At 46.3% G+C, this 12,647-nt stretch overlaps 2 protein-coding genes across 2 annotated transcripts in view; one reads left to right on the top strand and one right to left on the bottom strand.

Moving 5' to 3' along the window:
- Nucleotides 1-12,593, top strand: part of DNAJC17 (DnaJ heat shock protein family (Hsp40) member C17) — a 28,497-nt gene extending 15,904 nt beyond the window's left edge. The window contains exons 10-11 of the mRNA XM_032769032.2: nt 527-655; nt 12,385-12,593. Of these exons, the coding sequence (XP_032624923.1) occupies nt 527-655; nt 12,385-12,507 (252 nt within the window). The 3' untranslated portion in view covers nt 12,508-12,593. The remainder of the gene's footprint in view (nt 1-526; nt 656-12,384) is intronic.
- C4H15orf62 (chromosome 4 C15orf62 homolog) lies at nt 5,907-11,960 on the bottom strand. The gene is made up of 2 exons (XM_032769034.2): nt 7,854-11,960; nt 5,907-7,405 (listed from the first exon to the last, which is right to left on the bottom strand). The coding sequence occupies exon 2, from the start codon at nt 7,314-7,316 to the stop codon at nt 6,807-6,809; it is 510 nt and encodes a 169-aa protein (XP_032624925.1). The 5' UTR covers nt 7,317-7,405; nt 7,854-11,960; the 3' UTR covers nt 5,907-6,806.
- Nucleotides 12,594-12,647: the final 54 nt, after the last annotated feature.

Here is a 12,647-nt window from a genome sequence, read left to right on the forward strand (position 1 = left end):
GGAAGAGGGAACGTTGACTGATGTTGCAGAGGAAGACTGCAAGTGACTGATAATGATACTGGCGATAGTGAGGATGGTGACACTTGTGTATTTATATGTAATCAAGGCAGTGAAGAGAAATGTAACTGGAGTCTGGTCTGTATGGGAACAGAATTCTAGGGCCAGATCCTCAGCTAGCGTAAATTGCTATAGCTCCATTAACTTTAACTGATCTCTGACACGTTAACGCAAGTTGAGGATCTTGCTCCTACTGTTTTACTCCTTATACTGAACCAAGTTATTCATGGTCCTTATACCAAGTGCACTGAGAATGGTAAGTCCTTTCTTTGTTTGATACCAGTGTGGGCTTCATAAAACGGTATTCTTCACCTGCAATGGCTGGAAGTGAATCCTGAAGTTTTGTGTCCTATTTGGCCTGGATTTTGGATTAAGAGTAGGAAATCTTACATGCCAGTTTAAAGATTGAGCTGGGGGTGGTGGTGCGGTTTGAATGAAGATGATGATGGGAGAATGTTCTCATTGATAGGAGATGGCAGTGAAGAATGAAGTTGGTTTGATTAATAATCCTCTAAAGATTTCCTGGTTAGAAGGCCAGCCAAAGAACAATCCCAGCACGAAGTTCCCTGATAGCACTAGCCAGCCTAGAGCTTCTCAGGTAAGGAGAACACAGGCCTTTGGTTATTAAAAATCACTTGAATACCAACCCAAACTGATGCTATGCCTAACACACATGGTAAGATATGTTCCTTCCCAGGAGGGTTTACTGAGAGGCTCCTCGCTAGACGCCTGCCTTCCTGTTCAGCCTTTGATATTTTGCACTGATCAAGTGGCCTTTTCAGAAGCAGCTCTACCATCAGAAAAAGCAAAATGAGGCACAGGCTACTTGGATCATTTAATCCTCCTCTCAGTCTTTCTCCTTCAGCTGAGAAACAGAGAAATTCTCTGTTCAGCTCTGAGGCTCTATAAACTCCTCCCATGGATTTATTCTAATTGATATTAATATACGTTTTCCCTGACGCTGGAGATCCTTTGGTGGATTGCTGGTTAAAGGGTGTGAACTGAAATTCCTTCAAAGCTCACTTAAGGGGAAGTTGGGTCAGTCGGGAAATCCTTGGTTTGTGTGCTGGTCAAACTATGAGCAGGAGCAAATGTATATTAAGTATGAGGAAGGGAAAGGAGAGCAGCACCTGTCTGATACAGGTAGACAGGGTTCAAAGTAGGGATGATGCCTTTCTCCACTACACCTTTGGAAGTAGTCTCTTCCCCCCGACCCCCCATATTATTAATGCAAATCAGTTGCTTAGCAGGCACATTGGAGAACTGTCACAATACAGCAAAATGTCTGGTATAAAATGAGACACACGGAAGATCATCGTTAAATCTTAGCTACATCCTGGTTAGTTCACCAAATAATTCCCCAGGCTTGTTGTCACACTCTGATAGCAATATTCCAAACTTGATACAATAGGAAGACTTGACTCTGTCACTGATTTGCTGCCTGACCTCGATAAGTCGATTAACCTCGCTGAGTTATATTTCTGCCTCTGAAAAATAGGGATTATATCCACCTTTGTGAAGCACTCTGAGATTTTAAGATGAACAGTGCTATATGAGGGCAAAGTACTCTGCTCTTTCAATTCACAGCGTAGTCCTTAAAATTCCCAGACCCACTTCCTCACTGAAAGGTCAAAGCCAAACCCTGAAGAGCAGTCGTTGCCAAAAGAGTGATCCTGCTCGCGCTCTGCATGTACTCTCGATCCTGTTTCAGTGAGTGTTTAGAAACTAAGTGTTGTGCATATGGAATAGCTGGATATTTTTAGCTGCTTCAAAGGCTGTTTGATGTTCCTACTTCTGTTTTCCTGACTCTTTGCTCAGTGGCATGTTCCAAGAGGAATTGCCTGGCCACCATCCCAGGTTTTGGGGTTGGGTGTTTCCATTCAGTGCACACACCCGAGAAGAATGGCTCTCCAATCTGACTGCAGGCTCAAGTGGTTATGGTTGCAAACCCTCTCACCCTGGAAGCAGCAGGGAGCAAAGCTAACTGGATCTATACGTGCAGTATAGAGCTGACTTGAGTTCCACAGACACTGCAGAGTCTTTAGGGTGGTTGGGGGATGGACAAATCTGAATTCAGCCTAGTGAACTTCAGTGTCCCTTTTTAAGGGCAGAAGAGGAACCCATTCAGACCTAGAACCCTGTATTTTTTGCAAATGTGAAATAACATGAAATAAACAAACAACCCCCCGCCCCCCAATAAAATGAAAACCTTACGACACAGCAGTGGCTCCTGTCTCACAGAATGAGGCCCATCTCCCCACTCCAGGCATTCCAACATGTTGCTTGGAGTTGCAGTGCTGCTCTGACTTGGCCCAGCCACCCCTCCATCATGATGGGGGTGGCTAGATCAAATATGAGTGAGTGGCATTGTGACCTGGGCCAAACCTGAGCGGCACTGCAACACCATGCACCAGGTTGCAACACCCAGGACAGGGAGGTGGGCGCAGCCGCATGGGACAGGAACTGCTGCTGCATAGAGTGCATAAGGTGGGTTATGCAACTCCCCCCAACCCTGGGGCATGACCCAACCTCCCCCCAGGTTATCTGATCACCTCAGGGCCTCTAGAGCCACCCCCTGGGGGCAGGACCTGACACCCTCACCCTTGGGCCTCCAAACCAACCCCCTCAGGGTCAGGACCCAATCTCTCCCCAGGGTCTCTCATCCCTGGACCTCCAAAGCTGCCCCCTGGGGTAGGACCCAATCTCTCCTTAGGCCCTCTGACTCCCTAGGGTAAGAACTGACCCACTCATCTCCAGGGCCTCCCACGACTCCATGAAATAAAATGAAATTTCCGCCAAATAAAGCAAAATGAGAAAAAAACTAAAAAGCATTTCCCTGGGCTCTGTTCATAGCTAAGGGGTCACTAATGCAATTGGAACTTGGTGATGGATTTGTGCAGTTCGCGTGTGAGCGCCCTGGCTTGTGTCTGGGTTTGTCTTGGCTCATTTCCACGGTAAAAGATTGTTAGCTTCTGCCGGCTGTGAGTCATTAGTGTGGCTGAGCAGACTGGGAGGGCAGGCCAAAGCAGTCAATGGTATTTCTGCTGGACGGTGGTGGGAGAGTCATTGCTATTGAACAGAGGCCCTCTGATCTGGTGGGGCTGCCAGTCACCTGTTAGAATGGTGAGGATTTATGACCTACAACTGAAAGGAACATCATCAGCTGGAAAGTTACACTTTTGCCTGACAGTAGTAATTACCACTGCTGATAAAAGTAACATCTACCATTCCTATGATAGTAACCTCCCAATCCTCCTGTTCCCCAGGCTCACAACTGTGGGGTCCTCTTTTATTCTTATCTTTCCTTCTCCCCTCTTACCAGGATTTCCCGAAATCCTGCTGCTACTTTCCATGCATGTCCAAAATTTATCCCTGCTGCCAAAATATGAATCCTTGCTCTCGTCACTTCTTGTCTTGGCTGCATTCCTCTGTGCCATCAACTCTTCTGTCCAGTCCATCCAAAATGAGCTGCTAAGAGACTTTGCCTTTCCACTATTCTGACTACCTCTGCCTCATGCGTTAGTATCCTCTCTGGCTTCCCTTCTATATTAAGTTCAAGGTTCTTACTTTTAAGCTATCCTTCAGCTCAGCTCTCATCCCATCCTTTTGGTCTGCACTCATTTCTCTTCTGCTCCCTTTGGATACCTCATGCTTTTTTTCATGCCATCCCACTGTCACAGAGTTCCTGGATGATGCTCTGGAACTGCTCCCCACCAAGCCAGTCAGGACTTTGGGGAGCCTCCTCTCCCTTGGAGCAGACTGTCTCCAGGGCAAGGAGCTCACATGGCTTCACCTCCTGGGTCTCTCCTTGGAGTATTCAGCATCCTCTGCCCCTTCGTGTGCTTCCCACAGCGAGTCCACCCAGGTGGGGTCCTGGGGAAGCTAGAAGGTCCCGCACCCCCACTTCGCAGTCAGTCGTAACTCTCAGCCAACCAGTAAAACAGAGGTTAGATGACAGGAACACGGTCTAAAACAGCTTGTAGGTACAGCGAACGGGATCCTTTCGCCGGGTCCATTCTGGGGGGGCAGTGAGCCAGACCCCCACATCTGCACTTCATTCCTTGTCCCCAGCTAGCTCCAGACTGAAAACCCCCTCCAGCCCCATCTCCTCTTCTCAGTTCCTTTCCTGGGCCAGGAGGTCACCTGACCTCTTTGTCTCCAACACCTTCAGCTGGCACCTTTGCAGAGGAGGGGCCCAGGCCATCAGTTGCTAGGAGACAGACTGTCAGGCATTTATGTACACTGGTCCTTTGCTCTGCAGCAACCATACATCCTTACCCCATCACCTAAATACTTAAGAACTGCATAGGAGACACTGAGGCACCAACACAGTATTCAGAGAAAACATTAAGAACATTCCCAGTTCGTCACACCCACATGCCTAGATTAGCCTCCCACTTCATGTAGATTGAGCTCCCTCCCTGCTCTACTTCTGCAAATTGCTACAGAGCCACAATGTTCTGACTACAGTGCACTAACTATTGTACCTGCTTTTTTTTCTGTAGACTATAACAAGAGCCCTACCAAATTCACAGTCCATTTTGGTCAATTTCATAGTCATAGGCTTTTTAAAAGTCGTAAATTTCATTATTTCAGCTATTTAAATCTGAAATTTCATGGTGGTGTAAGTGTTCAGGTCCTGACCAAAAAGGAGTTGTGGAGGGGTCACAAAGGTTATTGTGTGGAGTGTAGGGGTTGCAGTACTGGTATGCTTACTTCTGCACTGCTGCTGGCAGCAGCGCTGCCTTCAGAGCTGGGCAGCTGGAGAGCGGTGCTGCTGGCTGGGAGCCCAGCTCTGAAGGCAGAGCCAACACCAGCGCAGAGTAAGGATGGCATGGTATGGTGTTGCCACCCTTACTTCTGCGCTGCTGCCTGCAGAGCTGTGCCCTCAGTCAGAAGCCACCACTCTCCAACTGCTCAGCTCTGAAGGCAGCAGTACAGAAGTAAGGGTGGCATGGTATGGCATTGCCACCCTTACTTCTGTGCTGCTGCTGGCAGGGCACTGCCTTCAGAGCTGGGTGCCTGGCAAACAGCTGCCACTCTCCAGCTGCACAGCTCTGAAAGCAGCACAGAAGTAAGGGTGGCAATACCGCAACCCCCCTAAAATAACCTTGTGACCCCTGTGCACACACACCCCTCCCTTTTGGGTCAGGACCCCCAATTTGAGAAACACTGGTCTCCCCCATGAAATCTGTATAGTATAGGGTGAATGCACACAAAGACCAAATTTCACAGGGGCAGACTAGATTTCATGGTCCGTGGCGTGTTTTTCATGGCTGTGAATTTCGTAGGGCCCTAACTATAGCCTCCTAGGGGCAGCGAGTTTTTTGTCTGACATACTGCAGCTGTTGTACAGTGTTGAGTACACCAGCACCACGCAAATTGTTCACAACACTCTCTTACCGGTACTAGTAAGGTCTTCTCTGGGAGCTTCTTACCAGCACTGCCCCTTTAGTATTAGCCAGGGATCCAGCAATGTTGTCCTACAGTTGCTGAAAGCAGCTTTCTCTCTGGCACTGTCCTGGGCATTTTCTAAGCTACTTTAAGATGGCAGTAAGACTTAATATTGCTTTCTTTGTCTGATGTGAAGCTAGTGGGATAGGAGCCATCTGCACCTTCTTAGGCATGGTTCACCCAAATGCTAAATGCACCAGATGCCTCTGGTCAGCAACCCCTAGAGAAAAAAATGACACGATTTTCTAACCCAGCACTAGTAATTGCTAAGAATTGTTGCCACAGTACTAGTGCAGAATCACTTTAGTAAAGCCAGTGACTGACCCCAAGCGTTCTTAGCCTTGACATTAGTGGTGGTAGTGCCCGATGTCTTAGATGATCAGCATCTGCTTGTGGAAGCATGTCCCAGTGGCTGCAGTTCTAGCCTTTCCCACTAGGAGCAGCAGAAGGGATTGGAGCCAAGCAGTAACCTCACTGCCTTCAACACCCTTGTCGTAAAAAGATGAGGGACCAAGGAGGACAAGACCCCAGTGAATAGTTACCTTACAGATCAAGGGAGCTGTGATCCTGGCATCTTTATTGTTGTGGCTTGATACAAGTGAAATGAGGCAAGGACAGCCTTGTAATGACATACATTTATTCTCACCTATATTTATTTACAGCAGATTATTCAGAGCATGCTCTAAGAAGCAATATCTACAGAAACTGTTCCACTTGCTAATAGGCTGGAGAATTTGCTGTTGCTATATTGTGAGCCTTTTCGGCCACTTACCTTTTTCCAGTTAGAGGGTAGATGGGAATGCCCATCTAACAGAGTTGGGGGAAAGAAACCCACTGGAAAAGGAACATCCTGAATCATCATCATCCATTGTCTCTGCTCCACTTGGCTTGGAGATATTGGAGCTGCCATCTCATTCAAACTGTCCAGTTACCCAGGAATCCTGCTTTTGTGCCCCCCTTTTTCCCCATGCCTTTTATAGTCACAGCGGTGTTCCAAAAATAACAGGTCTCTGTTACCAAACGTGGCCTTTTTTTCATCAGGATGAGGTACTGTGTCAGCAGTAGAGAGGAATTCCCCGTCCAGTGTAGAGAATGGAAATGCATCAGACTAGATTCCAGCATGTGGCAGCTCAATAGGAAGGGAGCCTGGACAAGAACAGCTTATGGTGGGCAAGACCGGACAATGAGACAGGCACTCCAGGGTAGGGACACTCCAATGTTTCCTCTTCTCCTGTGAGGGCTAAGGAAACTACTAATGCTGATAATTAACTTAATAACTTAAATGATAAACACTTTCAAGCTGCGTAATCTCTTGGATTCTGTTTCCTGAGAGTCTGCAGAACATCCTCAAGGAGTGATAGCCCCAAGTCCACTTTGAAGGAAAGGAAGGGATCAGAACCTGTTTCAGAGGTCCCACAGTCTGTAGCCTGGACCGCGTGGGAGTTAGTCCCCTGTGTTTGCGTTGCCTTATGGTACTGAGGGGAGACACTGGAAAAGGAGATGGCTGTCGAGTGAGACTCTGTGTGGTCAATTATGTTGGGGCAGCTGGAACTGTCCAGATACAGCCGGGGTGGCTTAGGAGGTGCCTGTGCCTGAGCTAGATTTTGCTCACTCTTACATAACAGGTACTCTGATTTATCCTTCAGGTCTCTTAGTGGTTCCTTCTTGTACTGTCCATTGTTCTCAAGTGTCTGGCTGTTCTGATTCAAAATAATGACTTGATTACCCAGCTTTTTATGCCTCCTGAATGAAAGACGCTTGAAGAACGTTGTGGATTTAATGGATCCTCTCCGCCAAGTATCCATGCTAGGCAGCAAAAGGAGGGGAGTTGTTCACTGCAATGTGTAGGAGGCCACTGGACTCCAGTCTCGAGTTCAGCAAAGAGCCACAGCTCCTGTAAGGGAGAAAACAGGCTGGTATCATAGGAAGTGCAAACTCATTCCTATCACCTCCCTGAGTTAATGGAGCTACCAGATCTTTTGCCTATTTTGTACAGGAGGGAATCTCCCTCTTTAGTATAGAAAGGGTTGAGGTATCTGCCTGTTTATGCTGCAGAAAGGAGCTGGTGAACAGCAGCGATGGCATGTAGACACAATGAGAACAGATTAACCCAGCATCTAGAACAGAAGAGCATGTCGGTACCATGGTAACCAGGCACCTTCATGGTGAAGGGCACAGCACAAAAGCCTCACTGAGTAGGTAGAAGGGGAGCCATTATCTCTGTCAAACTGAAGCACACAAAAGAAATACAGTCCTAGAGGAATTTTAAATGAAGCAAGTAGTAGAGACTGCATAGGAAATGAGCAAAGATTAGGAAAACTGATTTTAGAATAAAGACTTACTCTGTGGTGGAGCAGCAGCTCAGTTCTGCAGGCAGAGGGGAGACAGCAGAATTCAGTAATGAGAACCACGACCACCACTGTAGACAATGTACTTGTGTGTCGCAATCAGCAGCTCAAGGCAAGATTCTGCTGGTTTGGAAGCAGCTGGTAAATCCTACAGTGCCTCGTTCTCTTCTGCTCTCTTCCACCTCTCGTCATCTGTCTCTTGTCACTGCTTCCCAGGCTCTGATTCCTTGTGCGTATATGTTTGTTTTGCCAAGCCCTTGCTGAGTCAGCCACGTCAGAAACTGGGTTTTGCACTATTGGTAATTGCCAAGATTTCAGGAAGTAGGTGTGTGGAGAGTAGAGAAGCATCAGCCCACGCTCTGCCTGAGGAGAAGGCAAGATTCCTGAGGGGCACTTAAACTGATTTCAGGAGATTCATCGATATGACCTCTTGTTTTGTGACACAGTTTGGGAAAACTTGGATTCTCCCTGGAGAGCTCTAACTACAGTGATTTCTGATTGGCTCACTGTATTGGTGAGATCCACAGATGGAAGGAGGGGGTGGTTCTTTTCTCCTTTAGATTTTAAAGCTTGAAGTGTCAGGTGGTGATGCATACATTCTGCTGTTGGTGACTCACGTGCAGGAGCCTCGTGCTGGCTAATTAACCAACCCAGGCAGATGGTAGTGGGAATCTGTTCATTGGGTCGGAGCTCCAGGTTAGCAATGAAGGGACGTAGTTCATCTGTTGAAGACTGAGATTTGCTTTGGCACGAGTGCTGACTTTCTCTGATATTACCTGTGCCCATGCTGGTGTCTCATGGTATCAAAAGCTTGTTAATATAGATGCTAAAATATCAGTTGTAGCATAAGATTCTTCCATCTTTCCACTTTGAGAGTTCAGTTAATCATGTGCTTCTGTATCCGTCTCAGATCTATTTCAGCTCTCCACTAGAGGAAGCTCTTTCCTGGGGTATGATGGAGAATTCACGCCTGCCCCACTTTCCTGCAAGAGCCTCCTTTTGCTCTAAGAGATGGCTTTTCTTTCTCTTTCATATTCACAGAATTCTGTTTCAATCAGCATGGAACATGACTATTTCCCAGAAATATGGAACACTTCTATTGATTTTCAGCATTATTTTGTTAAGGTGGCTTTTTTTACCTGTAGGTGTCAAGAGAACAAGACTAATGTCTAAAAGTATTGCTATACCTTGGGGAAATCTTGAAGTTATGGGATCATGTACTATAACTGCCACTTTTCAAATACCATTGCCACAAAAAGCAGCTGGGCTCTGTTTTCTGCTACTTGCCTCATTGGCAAGGCAGCGTAGCTACATCGGCTCCTCGGTGCTAACACTAATTTGTATTGCCATAGTGCCTATGAGCTGACCATGTTGTGCTAGGGTAGTGCACAAACACAGAACAGAAAGAGTCCCTGCCACAGAGAGCTTACAATCCAAGTATAAGACAAGAGACAACAGGTGGATACAGACAGACAGTACAAGGAAACAATGAGACAATATGGGTCAGCATGGAAAGCAGCGGTCTCAGTATGACCTAACCATTGATTTGGTCGGTAAAGCAAATGATTGCCAAATAGGTGGGAGCAGATCTGAGGCCTGGTCTACACTATAACTTTATGTCGAATTTAACAGCGTTACCTCAATTTAAGCCTGGACCCGTCCACACGACGAAGCCCTTTTTTCGACTTAAAGGGCTCTTTAAATCGATTTCTTTACTCCACCTCCGACGAGGGGATTAGTGCTGAAATCGGCCTTGCCGGGTCGAATTTGGGATAGCGTGGACACAATTCGATGGTATTGGCCTCCAGGAGCTATCTCAGAGTGCTCCATTGTGACCGCTCTGGACAGCACTCTCAACTCAGATGCACTGGCCAGGTAGACAGGAAGAGGCCTGTGAACTTTTGAATTTCATTTCCTGTTTGGCCAGCGTGTATGCAGAGCTCATCAGCATGATGTGCACATTGCCTGGTCCGTACTTTGTGAGAAGTCTATGACCATGTCTCTCTCGTCACCGCGCTGCCGTCGCCTCCTCGCCTGGTTTTGCACTAAACAATTGTCTGCTGTTGCTCTGAAGAAGGAAGGGGCAACTGACAACATGGCTTACAGGGAGTTAAAATCAACAAAAGGGGTGTCTTTGCATCAAGGAGAAACACAAACAACTGTCACACAGAATGGCTCCCTCAAGGATTGAACTCAAAACCCTGGGTTTAGCAGGCCGTTGATTTCACAAAACAAATTGGGTCAATTTCTTGTTTTGATCCATCTATCTTTTACATCTTATGCTGGCAGCAGATGGTGCAGTACGACTGGAAGCCATCATCATCTCCTGGGTGCTCGGCAGAAGATGCTGCATTACGTTTGCTAGCCATCATCATCTCCTGGCTGCTCACCAGAAGACGGTGCAGTACGACTGTGAGCCATCGTCATCTCCTGGGTGCTCGGCAGAAGATGGGAATAACCTGGCTGAGTCATTCCCATGTCTGCCCAGGCACCCCTGACCGATCTCACCGAGGTCGGCTAAAAGAGCACCCAGGAATATGACGAAAATGGCAACCAATTGTAATGCACGTCTGCTGCCAAAAGGCAATGAGCTGCTGCTGTGTAGCAATGCAGTCCCATGTCTGCCAGCACCCAGTAGACATACGGTGACGATGAGTTGAGCGGGCTCCATGCTTGTTGTGGTATGGTGTCTGCTCAGGTAACCCAAGAAAAGAGGCGCGAAATGATTGTGTGCGGTTGCTTTCACGCAGGGAGGTAGGGAGAGGGGGGCCTGATGACATGTACCCAGAACCACCCGCGCCACTGTTTTTGCCCCATCAGGCATTGGGATCTCAATCCAGAATCCCAATGGGCAGCGGAGACTGCAGGATAGCTACTCACAGCTACCCACAGTGCAATGCTCTGGAAGTCAACACTAGCCTCGGTACTGTGGACGCAGTCCAACGACTTAATGCACTTGGAGCATTTTATGTGGAGACGCACACAATCGACTGTATAAAAACGATTTCTAAAAAAACGATTTCTGTATATTCGACCTAATTTTGTAGTGTAGACATACTCTGAGTCAGAAGATGCTATTTTTATACAATCACTTGAGTACACTTTAGAGAAGTTTAATTTTACAGCAAGTGTGCTTTTGTACCTGACAATATATATATTTGACTGTTTACTGTTGTAGTGTTTTAATTACAGAGTACAACTGATATCAGATATAACAGTACTGAGTGACAGGTTTCAGAGTAGCAGCCGTGTTAGTCTGTATCCGCAAAAAGAACAGGAGTACTTTTGGCACCTTAGAGACTAACAAATTTATTTGAGCATAAGCTTTTGTGGGCTACAGCCCACTTCATTGAATGCATAGACTGGAACATACAGAAAGAAGATATTTATACATACAGAGAACATGAAAAGGTGGAAGTAGCCATACGAACTGTAAAAGGCCAATCAATTGAGATGAGCTATCAGCTGTGTTAATCTGAGTTTATTGCTTATGTAGTTTGCGTATATTGTTGTGCTATTTGAAACATCAGTAGTTTTTTATTCTTGAGGGAAGGCTGTTTTAGAAAGAAAGCAAGGGAAGGTCATCTTTAGTTATTGCAGATCAGTCTTGTGATGTTGATTTGAGAAGGAACAGCAAATGAACTGTAATGGTAAAAACTTGAATGAAAAACAGAAAACAACAAATACCAGAAAACCAGTAATTTAGATCAGTTATTGCTGAATTATTTTTCTCTAGCCTCATTAAGACTCTGGAGATTCTAAAACTGAAACCCCCGGAAAAACTTTTTATTTGATTATTTTGTGTATTTGACAATATGTTGTGGACGGTCACTTTCCCCTGTTGTTCTATGGATCATACACAGAGAGAGAGAGAGAGCAGCACACAAAAAGGGATTGTAAAATCACAGAAACTGACATAAGGGGACTGAGGGGCCAGTGTAAACACTGATTCGATTAAGCTGACAGTGCCTCTGTAATAACCTAGAATAATCTGCCAGTCTGAGAACAAAGTTATATTTACTCAAGCAAAGCACATTGTTTAATTCTACTGTTTGCTTATGGAAATGAGTTTTAGTGGAAATGGAAGTTGCCGAGTTTTAGTGTATTTGAGAATTCTCTCCTGAGCTGTAGCAGGATTAGTAGTGCAAGCTTCGAGGGGTGACCCCACCAACCCTTCACATAGCCTTTTGGGACCAGCTGGAGGAGCAGAGGGTAAATCAGTCTTCTGATCCCATTCTGTCTCTATCCTCTCTGCTGAGACGGCCCATAAGGGTGTTCATTCTGATACCGGCACTTGTCTGTTGGCTACTTTATGTAGGCCAAACAGCCATCACATAGTAACAAATGTCATTGGTAACCTGACCAGCTGGGTATCTCTAACCTGCTGACATGCCAGGTGCAGCACCCATCCTTTCTGCCACTGTGGTGTTTTTGTTCAGTTCATAACGAGTGGAGATTTCTGGGAATTTGGAAACTGGGGTGTAGGCTGTTCTTTACAAGTCCAGTTCTGTCATTTGTTCCCTAGGATTCTGTGGTCTCGGAGCGGGATTATGAAAGTTTGGTTATGATGCGGATGCGCCAAGCGGCTGAGCGACAGCAGCTGATTGAGCAGCTCAAACGGGAAGACGAGGAAGAGTCACATACATAGCATGGTGGAGTACATATTCTCTCCCCTATCTTTCAGCTAAAAACTTGTTTTCTTAAATTAAGTCAATAAACCTCCTTTTTTAAAAACCTTACGGGAATATTTTCTTGGAAAGTGGATAGAGCTAACACTCAGTATCCACA

The sequence above is a fragment of the Chelonoidis abingdonii genome, chromosome 4 (assembly GCF_003597395.2).
Source record: "Chelonoidis abingdonii isolate Lonesome George chromosome 4, CheloAbing_2.0, whole genome shotgun sequence".
Classification (NCBI taxonomy): Eukaryota; Metazoa; Chordata; order Testudines; family Testudinidae; genus Chelonoidis; species Chelonoidis abingdonii.

Coding starts and splice junctions, on each gene's coding strand:
- C4H15orf62 (XM_032769034.2), bottom strand. CDS start 7,316: ATGGATACTTGGCGGAGAGGATCCATTAAATCCACAACGTTCTTCAAG.